This window comes from Oryzias latipes, chromosome 12 (assembly GCF_053564925.1).
Source record: "Oryzias latipes strain Hd-rR chromosome 12, Olatipes_Hd-rR_3.1".
Taxonomy (NCBI): Eukaryota; Metazoa; Chordata; class Actinopteri; order Beloniformes; family Adrianichthyidae; genus Oryzias; species Oryzias latipes.
This window is the reverse complement of record NC_136248.1, coordinates 10,975,439-10,996,229: the sequence shown is the minus strand read 5'-3', so window position 1 is coordinate 10,996,229 and position 20,791 is coordinate 10,975,439. Positions and strand designations below refer to the sequence as shown.

General features: G+C 41.4%; 1 protein-coding gene across 2 annotated transcripts in view; it reads right to left on the bottom strand.

Moving 5' to 3' along the window:
* Nucleotides 1-1,492: 1,492 nt before the first annotated feature.
* The window catches only part of LOC101157679 (phospholipid-transporting ATPase ID), a 46,563-nt gene continuing 27,264 nt past the window's right edge, over nt 1,493-20,791 (bottom strand). Inside the window, exons 22-28 of one of the 2 annotated variants that reach the window (XR_013659513.1) lie at nt 17,706-17,889; nt 17,407-17,630; nt 10,241-10,324; nt 9,843-10,088; nt 9,391-9,591; nt 2,912-3,042; nt 1,493-2,210 (exon numbers count right to left, since the gene is read on the bottom strand). Coding sequence is in view for 1 of the 2 variants with exons in the window: in XM_011473227.4 (XP_011471529.1) it covers nt 2,007-2,210; nt 2,912-3,042; nt 9,453-9,591; nt 9,843-10,088; nt 10,241-10,324; nt 17,407-17,630; nt 17,706-17,889 (1,212 nt within the window). In the remaining variant the exon portion in view is untranslated. The remainder of the gene's footprint in view (nt 2,211-2,911; nt 3,043-9,390; nt 9,592-9,842; nt 10,089-10,240; nt 10,325-17,406; nt 17,631-17,705; nt 17,890-20,791) is intronic. The other variant, XM_011473227.4, reaches the window with a different exon arrangement.

Below are 20,791 nucleotides of genomic sequence, written 5' to 3'. Positions count from 1 at the left end.
ACATCTTTTTCCCTTTTGCGTTTTCTGTTTCGATCTTTTTTTTTTTAGATTGTTTTTTTCTTTTGCCTTTTCATTTAAAATGCGCTGTAATCAGATGATCAGACAATTCAAATAAAAACTGTTAGATGCGCGCCCTCGCAAGAGTGCGCTCCAGCACGTTCGATTGCGCTCTCTGTATAAGACCTGAGCTAGGTAGGAGCGGCTGTGGCGCCCAATCAGTTACGATGTGTTTCTGATCATGTAAATATGTGCACAAACAGCTGTGAAATAAAAAAAATAGACTATAAATAATTTTCACCACTTCGGTTTGGCACTCTCTTTGGCTGGGTGCCCCTATGCCACGCATATGCTCCATGCCCACTTTTTTGCGCACCTGTCTAAGAGAACTGCTATTTATAAAACATATTTATTATGTTAGAGTTATGCCAAGAAAGTTTTGAAATCATTATGGGATGGCCACACGACCTACGGCTTGGCAAACTTCCCTTGTTATGGGAAAACAACACTTTTGTTTGAGTGATTATCATGAAATTGCCCGCACTTGCTGCCAGCTCCAGTCTACAAACACCACAGAAGTGTCGTTGACTTTTGACCTTGGGAAAAGGATGCCATCTTGCATATTTTTTAAAAAGCCCCTTCAGCGCCACACACAAACAAAAACCCGTCCTAGGGATTTTTACCGATGTCTCGTAACTTCTCAGGCATCCATAGCAATGTGCTGTGTGAACAAAATGTTGGAATTAGAAGTTGAAGATTTTGAATAGCATACGCGTGGCGAATTCGCAACCATTGCGATCTTAGCTAGCTTGCACATTTTTTCATTGGAATCGGAAGTTTTATCGTGTCCGTGGCGAGCTAGCAAAAGTGGAACACTGTTATAACTCCCATGTCTTTCAATGGAATACTGTGAAAATTGAATGCATGGATCCATGGCTGAGAATAAACATAATGAAAACACTGGATACGGACATATAAGGAATGTGGCCGTGGTTATTAATAAACCTCTTTAATGAATACTTGTAATTATGAAGTTAACTTTTAATAATTAATTTTGTAAGTTGAGTTAATTCTGGAACCATGAATTTAACTGTTGATGTTATATATTTATTGTATTTTTTGTGATAAATTGTTGGAATATTATGTAATGTTCCACCATGAAACCAGCATCTAGCCATTACTGTCTAAACCTCTCAAGAAATTGAATAAACAGAACAAAACGGAGAAGTGTGTCTGGATGGTGTGTGATTTCCCACACTCATGCTGCAAAAAAGAAGTGTTGTAAATTAAATGTAGCTTTGTTTTTTTTGACCCACTCTCAAAATGACCCACGGACCTGTACCAGTCCGTGGGTTACTTGGGGTTGGGGACCGCTGGTTAAAAGTGATGCTGAACAGAAACCTGCCGGATCTACAGACAAACCAACACTTCTTAAATATATGCATGAAAAAAGGATAAGGACTCAAATAATGAATCACTAAAAAAAGGAACAAGGTTTCTTTTTATAACATTTTTTTTTTAATACAAATGATAATTGAAATCAACACAACCCCCCCACAGCCTTAGACTTTGTAATGAACTCCTGCCACTCTGCAGAAACGATGTCCAAGGATACAACACAAGTCATATGATTTTGGTTAAGAAGGTCATAATCCTTATTAAAAAGTTTTTAAAACAGATCAAAAGATGAATTTCTTGGGTCTTTAAGTGAAATTATTAAAAGTAATCATTAGCTGTGACAAGGCTGTTTAAATAGGTGAGGGAGTTTATTTTCAGCTGTCCCATTAAAATCAAATAGACTTTGCTTCTGTAAATGGAATTGTACACCACTCTTGGATAATAAACCATGTATAGGCATGGATGGAACAATTACCTAAAAATTATTTTGTTGGATTATAGAAAGCTTGAAAAGGTCAGTGAATCCAGTCAGAGGAAACCTTATCATTTCTCAGTGTGATAACACTAGAACGTCTGCAAGGCTCATGGGTTATGGTTCGGTGTTGCTCCACCTAACTTTCAGTTGGGGCTATATGAGAGAACCGCATTGCTTGACTCTTCACAGGTCGCATTATCAGGAACCTCTGAGAAGTCACTAGGTCACCATAACCCTTAGAGTGGGAGAAGGCGTAGCCTGACCGACGGGTGCTGACACGTCGGACTGGTCGATGAAGAGAGGGTGTCGGCGGCAGCTCCTTTCGTGCCCTGTGTCTCACCTGGTGGGGGAAAAGGTAAACAAAATGGTAAATTTTACGTACATGAGGGGAATTTACTCATCAGTGTTTGATTTTAATAGTTCAGACAATATTATGCCTTTCTCAAAATCTTTAAACAACTTTAGTTTAATGGGACTGATTGTTGGAACAAACATAAGGACAAAGATAAAAAAAAAAAAACTTTTTGTTATCTGCCAAAAAAAGAGTTTAAGCTCCCCAAAAACCAAACCATTACAGTACTGTTACCAATGAGAAATATTCTAAAGCGTTGGAAAAAAAACTGTTGTTTTTAATGACACTTTCTGCGGAGCGGCAGTAGTTCATTAGAAATTCACCTCAGTTTTGGGGGTGGGACACCACCCTCCCCTTTTCCTCCTCATTACTGAGAGCTTTCTGTTTACATGCAGTGCAATTTTAAGCCTAATTTTCTTTGTACATGTACTCCATCATCATAAAAGTGCAACAAATACATGTTTAAAACACCAAGGACACAATTTTCATTGGAGTGGGTCTTAAAATACTTTAATTTAATGTCTTACAGTAGAATATTTATTATCTGTCTTTAATTAGCCCCCAACGAACTTAGTAAAAAAATTGTAAACACAATAAAAGGTCAATAACTTTGTATTTGACCAGTCTGCTTGTGGAGGCTTTGTAGAAAGATATGTATGTTTTTTATCCCTTAATACTTCCTGTACTACCTTGTCATTAATGGTTGGTCGAATCTGCATTAAAATGAAGCGATAAGCCACCACAGGAAGGATGCAGAGGAGGGATGTCAGGACGATGGTCAGCCAAACATTTGGGAGGTTCAGAGTGTTTCTTTCTGTGCCTGAAACCCAAGACAATGCAACAATAAATAAGATTCAACACATCATAACCTCAGCATTCAGCAAAAGCATAAATACATAATATTTTTCTTTAAGCATTAACATGTTAAGGTGGCAATATGTATAATGCTAATTTATCAACAAAGAACAATGTGTCTTTTTAGGGATTTGACTGGAACTATGTTTCACAACGTTTCATACAGGGTCTTAAATACAGGGTCAAAGACAAGTCATTATTATGATGATTATGTAAGGCCTAGATGCAGTTACTCCGTTTTAAAAACCTAATTTATGAAGCTTTAATTACTTGTTTTTTGTCATATATTAAAATCAGCCTTGTTTTGACCTCTTTAATATGCCAGAATTCAATGATAATTCATTTGTTATTGTATTTTTACATTTTATAATGGTATGGTATGTGTATAACAATTAATCAACTAAATCAATGAATCAATTTATATTCTGACAATCTAACCAGATTGATCTGTCTGAGGCAGGGGTCGGGAACCTATGGCTCTTTTGATGGTCTCATATGGCTCGCAGACAAATCTTTAATTATACTTTTTTTTTCATTAGACCAGTCCTTCTCAGGCGCGATGCGATGCCAGAGGCGCGCAGTAGTAGCGGTGCTTGGAGAGAAAAATCTTTGACAGAAAAATCTGTCACTATCAGTTTACTATTATCTATTATTTCACAGAGTTTGAACCACCCGTAAACCTGTGAATTGCCGAGCCTAAAACTGCGCGCTCCTGTCTCTGAGAAAGACGGGGATGGGATGTGTGAGGTAGAAAGCAGAGGGTGTGGGTGGGGGGGTTGTGGGCACAGACAGCAAGGTGAATCGCGCAGGGATTATAAAAACATAAAACCCGCTGCCCGTCCCTCACTGCAGCGTGTGAGTATGTGTTTGGCTCCAGGTCTGCATGTGAGCAGTCTTTCTCACATCTACAGAACACTCATACCAACCTAAGATCACGTTTAAAGTCTCAACGCCTGCATGAATCAGAAACTCACCACGTATCAACCAGACTAGGCCATCAGCAAAACTACTACGAGAAATACCGTAAATTCCGGGTTATAAAGCGCACCCGATTACAAGCCGCACCCACCTATTTTAACGTGCTTAAATATTTTTGTACATACACAAGCCGCATCAGTATACAAGCCGCTGCCTCGACAAAGCGCGTCCTGACTACCAGAGTGTGCATGGCTCATTACCACACTGTGGGCAGGTACTGGCCTTGTCTCAAGCTCATGTATCTAATTACACCCACATCTGAAACAGCATGGACCTCTATTCTGTTCACAAGTTCCTCAGTTATGGGTTTTTTTATTTGATTTTTTTTAATTTTTTTTAACTTATTGACAAACTAGGTATCATACATAAAATTACTAACATACAACCATATAATCAACATTACATCCCTCAGTTATGATGAGGAAATTTACATCCGCGATCCCCCATTTCCCATGAGTCTTAGGGGCTAAAGGCGGGGCCAACGCCCGGCTCGCCACACTGTTGTTCGTGTTTAAGAATGAACAAGGAGCAGCAGTGCATGGAGGGGTGAAAAGGAACAGCTCTCCTTCCACTTGTGTCGCGGCAGCATTATGGTACTAACGGGGCTGGTTAAAAAACATCAGTAAAATAGCGCGCGCCTCAGCGCGATACGCGCGCCTCAGCACGGCGCGTTCGTCAGAAGCTTCCTTTCACAACAAACACTTGTTGCTCCCCGGACGCCTCTGCGCTCCGCGCTCGCCAAGCGGGCTCCTTGTCTCCCCTTCCTATCCGAAAAGCTCACACGGCGGCTGTGAGCTTTTCAATGATAAATTCCGCTCAGTCAGAAACCGTAAAAACGACCAAATGGATTTGTGTCTATGAAGACTCTCATTCATCCAGGTTGGTTCCATTGTAGTAGGTTTAGGGGATGTCATCTGGACTTGGTTTTAAAGTTGGAAGACGTTTCACCTCTTATCCAAGAGGCTTTGTCAATTCTGAAATAGCTGGTCTAAGAGCTGGTATATATGCGCTCATTGGGGGAGGAGTTAGACCTGAAACTGGAGGTGTTGTCCACTTAGCCTATGTGGTTTCGGGTCGTTAATAGTCCTTTGTCCTCAGCTGGGGGTTGGGGAGTCAGTGACTCCCTCTCCAAAATGGTCGTCTCTTTCAGCGGTTAACGACTCAGGTGGAACTGGTTTGGTTTGTTTAGGTTTCAAAACACTGCCGTAGATGGATGGAAGAATAAACCTGAGACCACCATTCTTATTAAGAGAAGGTTTGTCCTTCTTGACAAAGATGGCTTCTTTCACTCCTCGCTCAAACCATCCTTTCTCTCTGGCTAGAATTCGGACTTCACTGTCCTTGAAAGAGTGGTTTGTGGCCTTCAGGTGGAGATGTACTGCAGACTCAGGTCCACTTGGGTTGGCTCTGCGATGTTGGTAAAGCCGCTTGTGTAGCGGTTGTTTGGTTTCTCCTATATACTGTTCATTGCAGTTCTCTTTGCAGTGGATAGAGTACACAACATTACTCTGTTTGTAGCTGGGAATTTTGTCCTTTGGATGAACCAGTTTCTGTCTGAGGGTATTGACTGGTTTGAGATGAACTGGGATGTTATGTTGTTTGAAAATCCTTTTAAGTTTTTCAGACAGGCCTGAGATATATGGAATTGAAATACTGTTCCGTTTCGGCTCTTGTTCCTTCTTGTCTTGTTTTCCTGTATCTTGGGATCTGGTGAATGCCCACTCGGGATATCCACAGGTTCGGAGGGCTTGGTGGATATGTTGCTCTTCCTTCTTCTTTCCGTCAGAGCTTGTGGGGACCTCCTGGGCTCTGTGTTGTAATGTCCTGATGACGCCTAGTTTGTGCTGTAAAGGGTGGTTTGAGTCAAATAACAGGTACTGATCTGTGTGAGTAGGCTTTCTGTACACTTCAACCTGGAGCTGTCTGTCCTCTCCAATGATCACAGCACAGTCTAGAAAGGCTAGGGTGTTGTCCTTTGTGTCTTCCCTGGTGAACTTGATGTTCTTGTCTACTGCGTTGATATAATCTGTGAAAGTCTCCACTTCCTGGCTTTTGATCTTGACCCAAGTGTCGTCCACATATCTGAACCAGTGGCTTGGAGTTGTACCTGGGAAGGAGTCCAGGGCTCTTCTCTCAACTTCTTCCATGTACAAGTTGGCCACAATGGGTGAGATTGGAGAGCCCATAGCACAGCCGTGTCTCTGCCTGTAGAAGTTTGTAGAACCCGGGTAATACCACTCCATGCATTTATGGCCTCCCAAAAATCCACAAGGAAGGAATACCACTGAGACCCATTGTCAGCAGCATTGACTCAATAACTTACAACATGGCTAAACACCTGGCTACTATTTTGGCCCCTCTAGTTGGCAACACAGAGCATCATGTTAAGAATTCACAAGATTTTGCGAACAAAGTCAAACATCTTCAGCTGGATTCTGACGAGACGATGGTGTCTTACAACGTAACTTCCCTCTTCACCTGCATTCCCACCACGGAGGCAGTGATTTCAGTGAGGAAGAGATTACTACAGGATTCTCAGCTACAAGACAGAACAAATCTGACACCAGACCACATCTGCGAACTGCTGGAAGTGTGCCTCAACTCCACATATTTCCAATTCAGGGGAAACTTCTACAGGCAGAGACACGGCTGTGCTATGGGCTCTCCAATCTCACCCATTGTGGCCAACTTGTACATGGAAGAAGTTGAGAGAAGAGCCCTGGACTCCTTCCCAGGTACAACTCCAAGCCACTGGTTCAGATATGTGGACGACACTTGGGTCAAGATCAAAAGCCAGGAAGTGGAGACTTTCACAGATTATATCAACGCAGTAGACAAGAACATCAAGTTCACCAGGGAAGACACAAAGGACAACACCCTAGCCTTTCTAGACTGTGCTGTGATCATTGGAGAGGACAGACAGCTCCAGGTTGAAGTGTACAGAAAGCCTACTCACACAGATCAGTACCTGTTATTTGACTCAAACCACCCTTTACAGCACAAACTAGGCGTCATCAGGACATTACAACACAGAGCCCAGGAGGTCCCCACAAGCTCTGACGGAAAGAAGAAGGAAGAGCAACATATCCACCAAGCCCTCCGAACCTGTGGATATCCCGAGTGGGCATTCACCAGATCCCAAGATACAGGAAAACAAGACAAGAAGGAACAAGAGCCGAAACGGAACAGTATTTCAATTCCATATATCTCAGGCCTGTCTGAAAAACTTAAAAGGATTTTCAAACAACATAACATCCCAGTTCATCTCAAACCAGTCAATACCCTCAGACAGAAACTGGTTCATCCAAAGGACAAAATTCCCAGCTACAAACAGAGTAATGTTGTGTACTCTATCCACTGCAAAGAGAACTGCAATGAACAGTATATAGGAGAAACCAAACAACCGCTACACAAGCGGCTTTACCAACATCGCAGAGCCAACCCAAGTGGACCTGAGTCTGCAGTACATCTCCACCTGAAGGCCACAAACCACTCTTTCAAGGACAGTGAAGTCCGAATTCTAGCCAGAGAGAAAGGATGGTTTGAGCGAGGAGTGAAAGAAGCCATCTTTGTCAAGAAGGACAAACCTTCTCTTAATAAGAATGGTGGTCTCAGGTTTATTCTTCCATCCATCTACGGCAGTGTTTTGAAACCTAAACAAACCAAACCAGTTCCACCTGAGTCGTTAACCGCTGAAAGAGACGACCATTTTGGAGAGGGAGTCACTGACTCCCCAACCCCCAGCTGAGGACAAAGGACTATTAACGGCCCGAAACCACATAGGCTAAGTGGACAACACCTCCAGTTTCAGGTCTAACTCCTCCCCCAATGAGCGCATATATACCAGCTCTTAGACCAGCTATTTCAGAATTGACAAAGCCTCTTGGATAAGAGGTGAAACGACTTCCAACTTTAAAACCAAGTCCAGATGACATCCCCTAAACCTACTACAAATGGATTTGTGTTTCCAGTCGTGTCCCGACAAAACAAAGGCTGATGTTATTCACACATATTTACGTGCAGCCAGCCGAGTCACTATGACTCAGAGGTAAATACACTTCTGAGCATGCGCTGTTCTCTCCGTCACGCAGCTGACAGGCATTTCCATTTACTGATGGGGGATTTTTTCACGCTGCTTTTAACGATTGCTTTTAACTTGAAAGCTTTATCATATTGTAGCAGCGATCAAGTGCACGTTGGGTCTAATGGCACCAAAGGATTCTGGGATGCGGCCGGGCATGCGTGTTTCTTTTTGTTGAACCATGACTGAAGTGTCTAAGACCTGAAGTGAGCTCCATGCTGTTTGGCTGCTCAGAGGTGTGTTAAAAAAAATGACTTGTGCTTGGTGGTGGATGGCGCATACAAAACTATTCACCGAGCCCGAATGTACGTACATGGCGGCCGCCAATCAAATCCATAAATTAGCCGCGTCACAGAATAAGCCGCAGGGCTGTGAGCGCAGGAAAAAGGTAGCGGCTTGTAGTCCGGAAATTACGGTACTCATTTATTAGCAACAGCTTAACGATGTTATTAAAAAGAATCCGCAGACTTATTGTACTTTAAAAATGTTGAAATTACATCAAATGCACACATTCACATGTATATTTAGTTTTAAACAAATTGTCGCGGACTGAGTTGGACTGGGTGGCTCTTGGGCCGCGTCAAAAGTTCTGGAGTTCATTAAACGCATCAAGCAGAGATCCAATTGGCCCTCAGTTCTGTCGCTCAGCCTGTTAGGTAGTTGGGACCAATGGGGTTCAGCTGTGGGCCGAATAAGGGAAATGGGAGGGCTGGAGCGGGAGCAGGCGAATATTAAGTTGGGAGAAGCGGGAGAGATTAAGGAGTAGCTGAATTAATTGTACGGCGTTTGTTGCGGTCTACAGTAACCAGAATAAAGAACCTTAAAAGAGGTTAAGTCTCAGTGCCTCAGTGTGGGAAAGGGACGCTACATTATTGTATGGCTCTTTCGAAATTACATTTAAAAATATGTGGCGTTTATGGCTCTCTCGGCCAAAAAGGTTCTCGACCCCTGGTCTGAGGCATTGACTGTGTATAAGGACTGTGCTAAGCGATCCCTCCCTCTTGCTCTCCAAATAGGAAGTATGCTCTGGATCCAAGAAGTCAAAATCTCATAGACTTCTATTGAAAAATAAACAACTATTATTCAGTCAGAATAACCATTTTACTCTGATACCTTTTTTCCATGTTCTTGCTCTAATACCTTTTTTTAACATATTCTTGATAATCCCAATTTTTTTTCATGATATTTTTTTCAAGTTATAAACTAATCAATCAAATGCCTCAGTAAAAGCATGTGGTTCCCACTGGCCCCCACCTCGAAGGTCTGATTGACAGGTTCTTCTGAGCACGCTTTTAGTAATAGGAGAAAACACTGACCTACGAAGGGAAAAGCAGAGGGGATGATGACAAAAATGCCATTGCTGTACATGGTGAATGTTACAGCAAAGTAGGCAGCGAGGCTGCCCCATATAAACAAGTTGTTCACAGCTGTCCAGTGATATGTGTCCAGACACATCTGCAAAAAAAACAGCCATTTGACTTGGGATTTGACAGTTTGAAAACACAACAGAACAAGAACAGGGAAAAATTGAGACCTTCCAATCACCATTTTATTTGATGACTTCATTTTAGCAGATTGAACTGAAATTCAAGTGTAATATGCAAGATTTAAGTTTCAGCATCGTTTGGAGCATCGACAATTACCCTTCTTCAAAGCTTGAAAAAATATGTATATTTATCTTAAATTGCAAGCCATGCATTCCTCACCTGTATGCTGACAACTATTAGCAGACATGTCTGTGCAAACAAAGCAAACGACTGATAATCCGCTATGTCTTTGCCGTCATCTCTGACTGTGTCGTGTATGGCTGCCCAGGGAACAAAGAAGAGCACTAAGGAGCTGTAGCAGCTCAATACCGTGAGGTTCACAAAGGCCTTTTTACTAAAGTACAGGTTTTGTTGGCCTGGAGCGTAGAGCTGCGGATGCTGGAAGCTCCAGCGGTCATTTACATCCTGAAAAAAAGTAAAGAAAGAGGAAACAAGGAATACAGAAAAAAATAACAGCTATCCAGAAGTAAAACAAGTATAACTTTCAGATGTTTAAGTAAAAAAAAAAAATTTTTAGATCTTTTTTGCAATGATGGATGTTTTTTTTTTTCTTTTACCTGGTCAAAGAGGCTGAGAGCAAGAACAGGAAGTGAAGTGTAAACAGTGTTATACAAGGTGATGAACCACTCGTCATAAACAGTCTGTGAACAACAGAAATGCACAGAACTTTAAATTACAAAAATCTACAACGGAGTAATTTATAGTTTTTATACATAGTAGTACACTACGACGGAGTTTTAGGGCCACCAAAAAAAATTAAAATAAAAGTTAAATTACGAGATTTTAAGTCGTAAATTTATGAGAAAATAGTCAAAGTTAGCATGCAGTGCAGCAGCAAGTGAAGGCCACGCAGCAGATTGACCGACTAAACTTAATTTAACAGGTGAGCTGAATGTTTATTGATAATGTTCCAAAAGTTTGGAAGCTCATTTGTTATGGCCCGCAGCAGTCACAGACTGCAAGGACCATATTGTAACTGCTACGAGGGTTGAACACTCAAAAAGGTCCAAAACGTCAAAAAAACGCATCAATACGCCAAAAAATGAGATTAAAAGTAGCCCAAAGCACAAAACAACACGACAATTGTGTAACACAACAAAAATATACACACACACGCACAACACCACCGCACAAACCTCAAAATTGTAATCGCAAAAATGACGACAAAAACACAGAAAAAGCCCCAAAAAGCCCTCAAAGGAAGGGTTTAAAGCCAAAAAGACATGCCCAGCCTATAGTAAAAGACAGGCTGCATTGACATATATAGGAAACCTGATCGAAAAAACTTCTATATTGGTTTTCGAATGTTTTTTTATTATCCTTCTGGTATCTAACGGATAATTTGAGCTCAAATTTGACCCCCGCCACATACCCGAAAACTCACCGAAATTGGCACACACCTAGGATAAATGTGAAATGAATGTTCGGCAAAGAGAACGTCACCACCCCCACGACGATGACATGACGGCGAGCGTTCCCATCAAAAAAATGATTGGGCCAAAAATCGCTTATGGGGCCAAAAAAAATATTTCGAAACATGGGTACGAAACCAAAGCATGCGTTTTGGAGATATCCCAAAGAAGTTTTGAAATCATTATGGGATGGCCACACAACCTACGGCTTGGCAGCCATTTTGTGGCGAACTCAGAGAAATGGAGATTTTTGTGTTTTTTGACAATATGGGAAAACAACACTTTGTTTGAGCGATTTTCACGAAATCGGACACACGTCGCCAGCTTCATTCTACAATAACCAAATAAGTTTTATTGACCTTTGACCTTGGGAAGAGTCGGCCATCTTTAATTTTCAAAAAAAAGCACCTTTAGTAATGGATACAAACGAAAACTCTTCCTAGGGATTTTTATCAATCTTTTTGAAACTTCTCGGACATCAATGGCAAGCTACTGTGGACAAAATATTGGAATTAGAAGTTGTAAATTTTTAATGGCATGCGCGTGGCGAATTCGCAATCCTTGCGAATTTATCTAGCTGGCACATTTTTTATCGGAATGTCGTGAAAATGAAATATGCGATTCCCTGGCCCACACCGAACATAACCATGTCACATACGAAAAAATGGATAAAGAAATGTGGGCGAGGTAAAAAAAAAACATTGCAAAAAAAAGTGTTGACTCGGGGAAAAAAAAAAAAATCGAATTTTTTTTTTTTTAAGAATCGGCTAGCGAAACCAAGATAACTTTGTTGGATATATCCAAACAAAGTTTTGAAATCATTACGTGATGGCGACACGACCTATGGTTTGGTGGCCATTTTGTGCCAAAATCTGCCATTTTGAGATTTTTGCGTTTTTACACAATATTGGAAAATGAACTTTTTTCGAGCGATTTTCACGATATTTGACTCACAGGTCTCTTGCGTAACTCTACAATCACCTATGGAGTTTCGTTGACATTTGACCTCGGGAAAAGGCCACCATCTTGAATCTTCTATAAAAAACACCTTTACCACCATATTCAAACGTAAACTTGTCGTTGGAATTTCCATCGATCGTCTCGAAACTTTTTTGACATCAATGGCAAGCTACTGTGGAAAAAATGTTGGAATTAGAAGTTGTAGATTTTGAACGGCGTGCGCGTGCCAAGCAGGCAAAGTGGCGCACTGTTATGACTCCCATGCCTTTAATACAATACATTGAAAATTTAATGCATGCATCCATGTCAGGAAGTGAACATAATGAAAAACACTGGATAAGGACATATAAGGAATGTGGGCGTAGTTAGCATGAAACGACTGTTGTTAAGGACAACAAAAACTTTAATTTTTCCAATTTTTACTGAAATGGACATCGATCTGTTCGTCTTCCCAAAGGCGATCAAAACATAGAATGGTTGCTATGGAGATAAAAATCAACAGAAAAGCCGCCATTTTGAAAAAAGTGGGTTTTTTACTAAATTATGACATATAGCTCTCACCAATGAAGCAATTTGTTTTTCTGAGTCAGTTGATGATGCTGATCGCTAAGCTAGCACTTTTAGCTATGTTAGCATAACTAATATAGTTAGCATAATTAACATCTTAAACAATGTGTTTTTCTGAGAGTTGATGATGCTGATTGCAATGCCAGCACTTTTAGCCACATTAACATAACTAGCATAGTTAGCATAATTAGCATTTTAGGTAATGTTTTTTCTGAGAGAGTTGATGATGCTGATCGCAATGCTAGCACCTTTAGCCTCATTAGCATAGCTAGCATAGTTAGCATTATTAGCATTTTAGGTAATGTGTTTTTCTGAGAGAGTTGATGATGCTGATCGCAATGCTAGCACTTTTAGCCACATTAGCATAACTAGCATAGTTAGCATAATTAGCATTTTGAGCAATGTGTTTTTCTGAGAAAAACATATTCCCCTTGATGAAGCCATCTGTATCCCTACAGTTGTCCACTTGAATCCTTTCTTCCTCCACCAAAGACCAGATCTCTACATTTGTGTGATGCTTCCGTCTGAGGAGGAGCACTTTTTGGCATTTTCAACGTTCTAATGCTAACATGGCAGACTATTTTCATTCCTCTTTATTGTTTAATGTTGAAACGGGACGTTTCATCTGGAGGAGGGGGCGTATGTCACACTATTTAATTCCGCATTGAGGTTCGGATGACAGGTTCATGACGTAAGGAGACAAATGAACTTAAGGGGGTGTGAATGAAAAGGAAAATAAAGGCTGCAGCGGTCCTCTACACCCAAACGTGTCTCTGAGCGCCTTTTTTTAATATATGAAACTCCGCTTTAGCGACACAGATACCCGGAAAGCCTGTTACACTAACAATAATCTGATTGTGACTCGCCAAAAGGTTTCGAATCTCTTTGTTTTTTAAACCCATCCGGAAATAAAGCTTCAAAAAAGGCTCCACATATTTCATCTTTAAGCTAGGCTCCAGTAAACGGAAGGAGGTAGCCTAAAAATAGGAAAAGAACACTAGTCTTCAGAAGAAAATCACCAAAAAGTTATAGAATTATCTTCAACGGAGTTTCACGGCCAGTTTATAATAATTTATTTTTTAATTACTAAATTTACGAGGAAAAAAGTAAAAACTGTTTACTACGAGATTTTTTTCTCGTAAATTTACAAATAAAAAGTCAGATTAACAAAGAAAAATACCCACCAAAGTTGTCTGTTCATCAGAGCTTGAATATGAAAGATGTGGAGCATTTTGTGAAGCCTAATTTCCAAATAAGTTTTAGAAACAAAGAAATTCTGAACCTTTTGGTGACTCAAAATCAAATTATTGTCAGTGTAGCCGGCTTTCCGGGGTTTGGTATCGGTAAAGCGGAGTTTCATATGTAAAATCAGGAGCTCAGACACATTTGGGTGTAAAGGACCGCTAATTAACTTTCCTTTTCATTCACATGCCCAGAAGTCCATTTGTCACCTTAAGTCATGTGCAGAACACCAATGTGTAAACTGTTATATATGCCCCCTCCTCCAGATAAAAAGTCCCATTTCAACAAAAAGCAAAGGTGAATGAAAATAGTCTGTTGTATGGCATCACAATGCTGAAAATGCCAAAAAGTGCTCTTCCTCACACGGAAGCCTCACACAGACTTAGAGATCTTGGTTTCATGGAGGAAGAAAGGATTGAGGTGGACAGCTGCAGGGATACCGATGGCTTCATCAACGGACTGCAAAGATCCTTCGAAGAGACTATAGTACCGGTCAATAATAAATCCTAAAAATCAAACAAATGAGTTTTCAAACATTTGTGACGTTATCAATAAACATTCAGTTCACTTGTCCAATTAAGTTTAGTCGGTCTGCTCTGCTGCTGCGCGGCGTTCACTTCCTGCTGCTCTGTATGCTCACTTCGACTTTAATTTACGAGAAAAAAAACTTGTAAATTTACGAGATTTTTTCTCGTAAATTAACTTTTTTTTTTGGGTGGGCCTAAAACTCCATCGTGATTAACTGTCCATGTAGCTAGTCATTTTTTAACAAGAAATCTTGTATTAAGATAAAAAAAAACTGGAAAGTTCCACACAAGCAATGAAAAAGGCAAAAATAAGCTCAAAAGTTAACTGTTAGATAGAATCACTTCAAATTTAATGTTCTACAGCCCAATAATAATTTTCTTTGCCAATTATAAGCAAATGATTTGTATTTTTGAGTTTTTATGCACTTAATTGTATCTTTTTTTTTTCAAGATAATGACAATGAATGTTAGTCTAAATTTATTGAACTATAAATTAATAATTTCCTTATGTCAGGTCCTAGGTCTTAATGAGACAAAAAATTCTCCATTGCTCCGATTTTGAACAATGCTTGGAAAGGTCTAGAGCAGGGGTGCCTGCACTTTTTTGGCATGGCAGCTACTTTTAAGAAGACAATGTCTAAAAGTTATAGTATTTTGAGACTATAGTACTGTTCAATAAAAATAGTATTATGAACTATTAATATATAACATTGTTTATGTACTAATGATTCAAAAACTACACTGTAAGAGTACACAAATCTATGTGAGGCAATATTTTTGTATTAACAGATAAGGCGTTTTATTACAAAAGCAGAAAGCCCTGACTATCGTGTTTTATGCTCGACTGTAAACCGTGCAACGGGGGGAACATGGCATTTCTGAAGCGTGGTTGGCTCCATGGGAAGCGCGAACCAAGGAAAACACTGATGCCTCAGTGGGCTCTGATCCATCTGGCGGGAACTGCTGAGGCACTTGAGGCAATCCGGGCCTCAACAAACACTCCTGTGGGCCGGAGTGGTCTTCTGCTAAAAATACAAAAAAATAACTAATTTCTGATGACAGACAGAATTTGTGCTCAGTGTATTTAAAAATGGAAAAAAAGAGGATGGTAAATGGCGTATACTTATATAGCGCTTTTCTACCTTCTTCGGAGGCTAAAAATGCTTTACAGTCACAGATCCATTCACCCAGTCACACACACTTTCACACACTTGTGGCGGCTCCGCTGCCGACTTCCATCAGTGTCTTGCCCAAGGATTTTGATTTGCTGACTGATTTTTTTCGAAATATATTTGTATTTCTTTGGTTAATTATCTTTGCTGGCCTGCGATCTACCCTCATGTCCTTGAAAATTGAACTGGTTGAACGCAATTGGCGTAATGAGCACCCCTGGTCTAGAGCATAAAGAAGTTAAAATAAAATAAAAATTAAATAAAGTATCTTTCTGACTCTCGTCGAGGACAGACGTGTTTTCCTCTCGCTCCTCCTGTGTCAGCCCTTCCCCAAGGCTTTTTGTCCTGTCTGCCCGAGAGGTGCATTCTTCACCCTTCTGAAGCCGCTGCTTTTCTGCACTCTGAAAATGGATCTGATCAGCTGGTCTCTAAATTCGATCGACAAAGTGTTTTCCACACTAAGGAACGGGAAAGCGGACCCTTCCTGCCCGGACGGCACCCACGCGGCTGGATACACCATCGATCCATGGGGCAAGTGGAGGCTGGTGTGCCTGGCCCAGCTGTCTGTGGAGGATGTCGAGGACGTGTACCTATTTGGATTTCTGATACTTGGATTCCTCGTAATTGGGATCGGAGGATTTCTAATTTATCAGGCGGTCTGGGAGCAGAAGATGGAGAGAGGCAATCAATCAAAGCTCCTGGGAAAGATTTTTCGGGGAGGAGAGACTCAGAATGAGAAACTTTCACAAGCGGATCAAAAGCTCTGTGCTTGTCTTGCCCACTTAAGCAGATTGCTTGAGACCCCTGAACTTGTGCGGAAGATGGATGCCACCATCCATCTTTCTGCCCGGATTTGAGGGAAGACTGGGCTAAATTCACCCACTTCTCATTCGGATCAATCTCTGCCTCACACAAAGCGAAGAGCCAGTCAAGGACTTTGCCGGCAGTACAAACAACCTGCTGGCGCCCAAAAGTATTTTATCTAATTAGACTCCCCGAAGGAGCTATGGACAACTGTCCTTGGCTCCACCAAAACAAAGCCGCTTCTACAGAGTGGACTACAGCAGCTGTTCTTGAGGGTTGATAACTGCAACTCACCCCCTCCCTGCTTGTCCTCGGCTTCCCAACCCCCTCCCTACCTCCTGTGAGCTGCCCGGAAGATGTGCCTGGCTCACGGAGCTGCGCCTGATGGACAGACTCATGGGGGGCCCCCCACTCCCGTCCACCACCGTTTCCCCCCTGAGCCTCATGTACTTTGTCTTTGTCTGAATATGTGCTATTTGTGTTTAAACGGTGTAGTTTTTTTCTTGTATCAACACATTGTATGCAGTGTAGGGATACGACTATTTTTTGTCACCAAACCCAACCCCCGGCCCTCTTCGTGGTCCATCTGCATGCTATACAAAGGTGCGCCGGCGCAGGTCATCTAAGGCGCTCGGCTGCATTGACCTCAGTAACCTCTCGAGATGTGTGTGTGTATCCTGTGTTGCTGTTTGTCTGACCTTCTTCATCGAGATGTACTGGAACTGAGTTTCTCCTTGTTGGGATTAATAAAGTTTTCATTTTTTTCATTCATTCATTCAAAAATAGAAACAAAGTGTATTTTTGTAAACAGTGAATAGGGACTTTGTGGCTCTCGGGTTCTGGTCAGTAAGAAAAGGGACCAAATGGCTCTTTTAGCATTAAAGCTTGCAGATTCCTGCTGTAAACAGTTTGAATCTGGTCAAAAAGAGGAAACTATCTTAAATTATTATTTAATATGACCACAAAAGACTGCCAGACTTAATATATACTTTCATTTTTAACAACTAATACAAGTATACTTTTGGTTCATGTCACGTACCTGTGCAGAGAAGCCACAGAAGAACGCATACCAGAAGTGCACAAAGGTGAAAGTGAAGTTCTTGTAGAAAAAGTATCTTAGGAACTTGCACATGCGGAGATAAGACCAACGACCGTGCACCAACAAGAGCCGCTGGAGGTATCGGAACTGAGCAAAGGAGAAATCACTGGAGAGAACTGCCTGCATACCCTCCTGACCACTGATGCCCACACCAATATGGGCAGCTGAAAGAGAGATAACCATTTTCTTAAATATTGTGTGCACAGTGTTGCAAGATTATTAGCTATTGTTAGATGTACCTTTGATCATGCTCACATCATTGGCTCCATCTCCAATAGCAAGGGTGACAGCCTGCTTGTATTTCTTGACGAGCTGAACCACTTGAGCCTTTTGCAGTGGGGTAACTCTGCAGCAAATCACCGTCTGGCACATGCACACTGTCCTGAGCAGCTCCAGCTCCAAATCCTCCTCCAGTGCAAAGGCCTGGAGGTCACGGAAAAGGAAAACTAAAGAGGATACTGTGCTTTCCACATAGGCACAGCCAAAAATATACCATATAAACCTGAGGGCCATTAACCCGCTTATACCATGGTCACTTACAAAAGTGAAGAAGTCCTTAATTTAGTCCTTAATTCTTGTTTTTTTTTCCAATTTGGATCGCTTTTCTCACAGTAAGCGGACTACAGTAAACCCTTGTTTTTCACGGGGGTTACGTTCCAAAAAGAACCCTTGAGAGGCAAAATCCGTAAAGCAGAAACCTTAATTTTGTTTTATAATTATTATACAATTAAATACTCTATTATACATTGAAAAGAAAGAACAAACCATTTTACAGGCTCAAGTGAACGATGGGTCTCAGGACCATCGTTTCTTCAAGGCTCAGAGGAAGGCTGGCCCACCTAGCCCAAGCTGGGCAGCCTACCTGAGATGGCCGAGACCAAACGAACCAGAGGCATGTACATGGCCAGTTGCAAAACAGCTGATGGTTTGGACAACCTGCTACAGCGATATTCTGACTGGCACCGTCTAAGACATGGGATAGCCAATTTGCTATGGTTGAAAAGCCTGCAATGCAAGAAACTAGGCAAGCAACTCCTGGAACCCATCACCGTCGAGGAGACGGTGCATCGCCAGTCTCCAGCCATTCAATGATCACAAGATGAATCTACTACGTGTGGGAGGACGTCTTGTGAATGCACCAATCCCCCTATGAAGCAAAGCATCCAGTGATACTACCTAAAGACCTCCATGTCACCAAATTACTCATCAAACACTACCACCTTCGGCTGGGGCACTCGGGCATGGAACGGGTTCTGTCAGTGATTCGCCAGCGCTTCTGGATTCTAAAGGCAATGCCGTCCTCAAATCATGCATGGTGTGCTGCAAGTTGAAGGCAGTACCTGAGCCAAAAAAAAAAACAAGAATGGCAAAGAGAAAAGCGTTGGACTATTTTGAAGTGGCCTTCTATGAGCCCAGATCTGAATCCCATTGAACATCTGTGGAAGGAGCTAAAACATTGCCATTTGGAGAAGACACCCGTCAAACCTGAGACAACTGGAACAGTTCGCTCATGAGGAGTGGGCCAAAATACCTGTCAACAGGTGCAGAAGGCACCAGGAGTACCATCATTTTTGTCCAGCCCTGTTTCATTAGTTTTTTTTTTAAATTCTGTTAATCAACAACTCTAAAGTAATAGGTGATTTTTATCATTTAATTTTCAATGAAGTTTAATTTATTGTTACTTTTGAACGTTTCAAGTCATTTCAGTGAGCATTGTGGACTTTCTTTCTTTAACTGATGTGTACCAAAAAGTTTGTCCACCACTGTATAGATAGATAGATAGAGATGGAGATAGAGATAGAGATGGAGATGGAGATGGAGATGGAGATAGAGATAGAGATAGAGATAGAGATAGAGATAGAGATAGAGATGGAGATGGAGATGGAGATGGAGATGGAGATGGAGATGGAGATAGAGATAGAGATAGAGATAGAGATAGAGATAGACAGACAGACAGACAGACAGTATCTTAGCTGTTCCTAGCACTGCGCCTTTCTGGAATAAGAGGTCTGAGGTCTTTCCAGGTATCTGTTGTAGCTTGGGGGTTACTGCCCCAAGTGCTCCAATTACCACACGCACCGCTGTCACCTTCACTTTGCCTGCTCTCTCCAGTTCTACTCCGAGTCCCTGGTATTTCTCCAGTTTCTCATGTTCCTTCTTCCTGATGTTCCCATCGCTTGGCACTGCCACATCCACCACAACGGCTTTCCTCTGTTCTTTATACACCTCTACAATAACTGGTTTGTTCGCCATTACAATCCTATCAGTCTGGATCTAGAAGTCCCACAGGATCTTTGCCCTCTCATTCTCTATCTCATCTCATTCTCTCTCTATCATCTTTGGAGGTGTTTCCCATTTTCATCTTGGGGTTTCCAGTCCATATTCTGCACACATGTTCCTGCATATTATTCCAGCCACTGAATTATGGTGCTCCATGTATGCTTTCCGTGCCACCACCTTACCTTACACCCTGTAGTTATGTGCTGGATTGTTCCATATATATACATATATGTACATATACATACATATCCATACATATCCATACACATATATACACATATACACATACATACATACATACATACATACATGCATGCATGCATGCATGCATGCATGTATGTATGTATGTATATATGGAGCAGGCAACTACCTATATATATATAAAAATATATATATATATATATATATATATATATATATATATATATATATATATATATATATATATATATATATATATATATATATATATATATATATAGGTAGTCCACACAGGAGGGGTCTCACTCCCAGAAGGAACAATAGCAGACATTGAGGACAGTTACAAGTACCTTGGAATTCCACAGGCAAATGGCAACCTGGAACAGGCAACAAGGAAAGCTGCAACAGCTAAATACCTCCAACGAGTAAGGCAAGTCCTGAAAAGCCAGACTGATAGGATTGTAGTGGCGAACCAACCAGACATTGTAGTGGTGGATAAAGAACAGAGGAAAGCCGTTGTGGTGGATGTGGTAGTGCCAAGCGATGTGAACATCTGGAAGAATGAACATGAGAAACTGGAGAAATACCAGGGACTCAGAGAAGAACTGGACAGAGCATGGAAAGTGAAGGTGACAGTGGTGCCTGTGGTAATTGGAGCACTCAGGGCAGTAACCCAAGAGCTGGAGGAGTGGCTACAACAGATACCTGGAAAGACCTCAGACCTCTTATTCCAGAAAAGCACAGTGCTAGGAACAGCTAAGATACTGCGCAGGACCCTCAAGCTCCCAGGCCTCTGGTAAAGGACCTGAGCTTGGGTGAGAAACCACCCGTGGAAGGGTGAGAG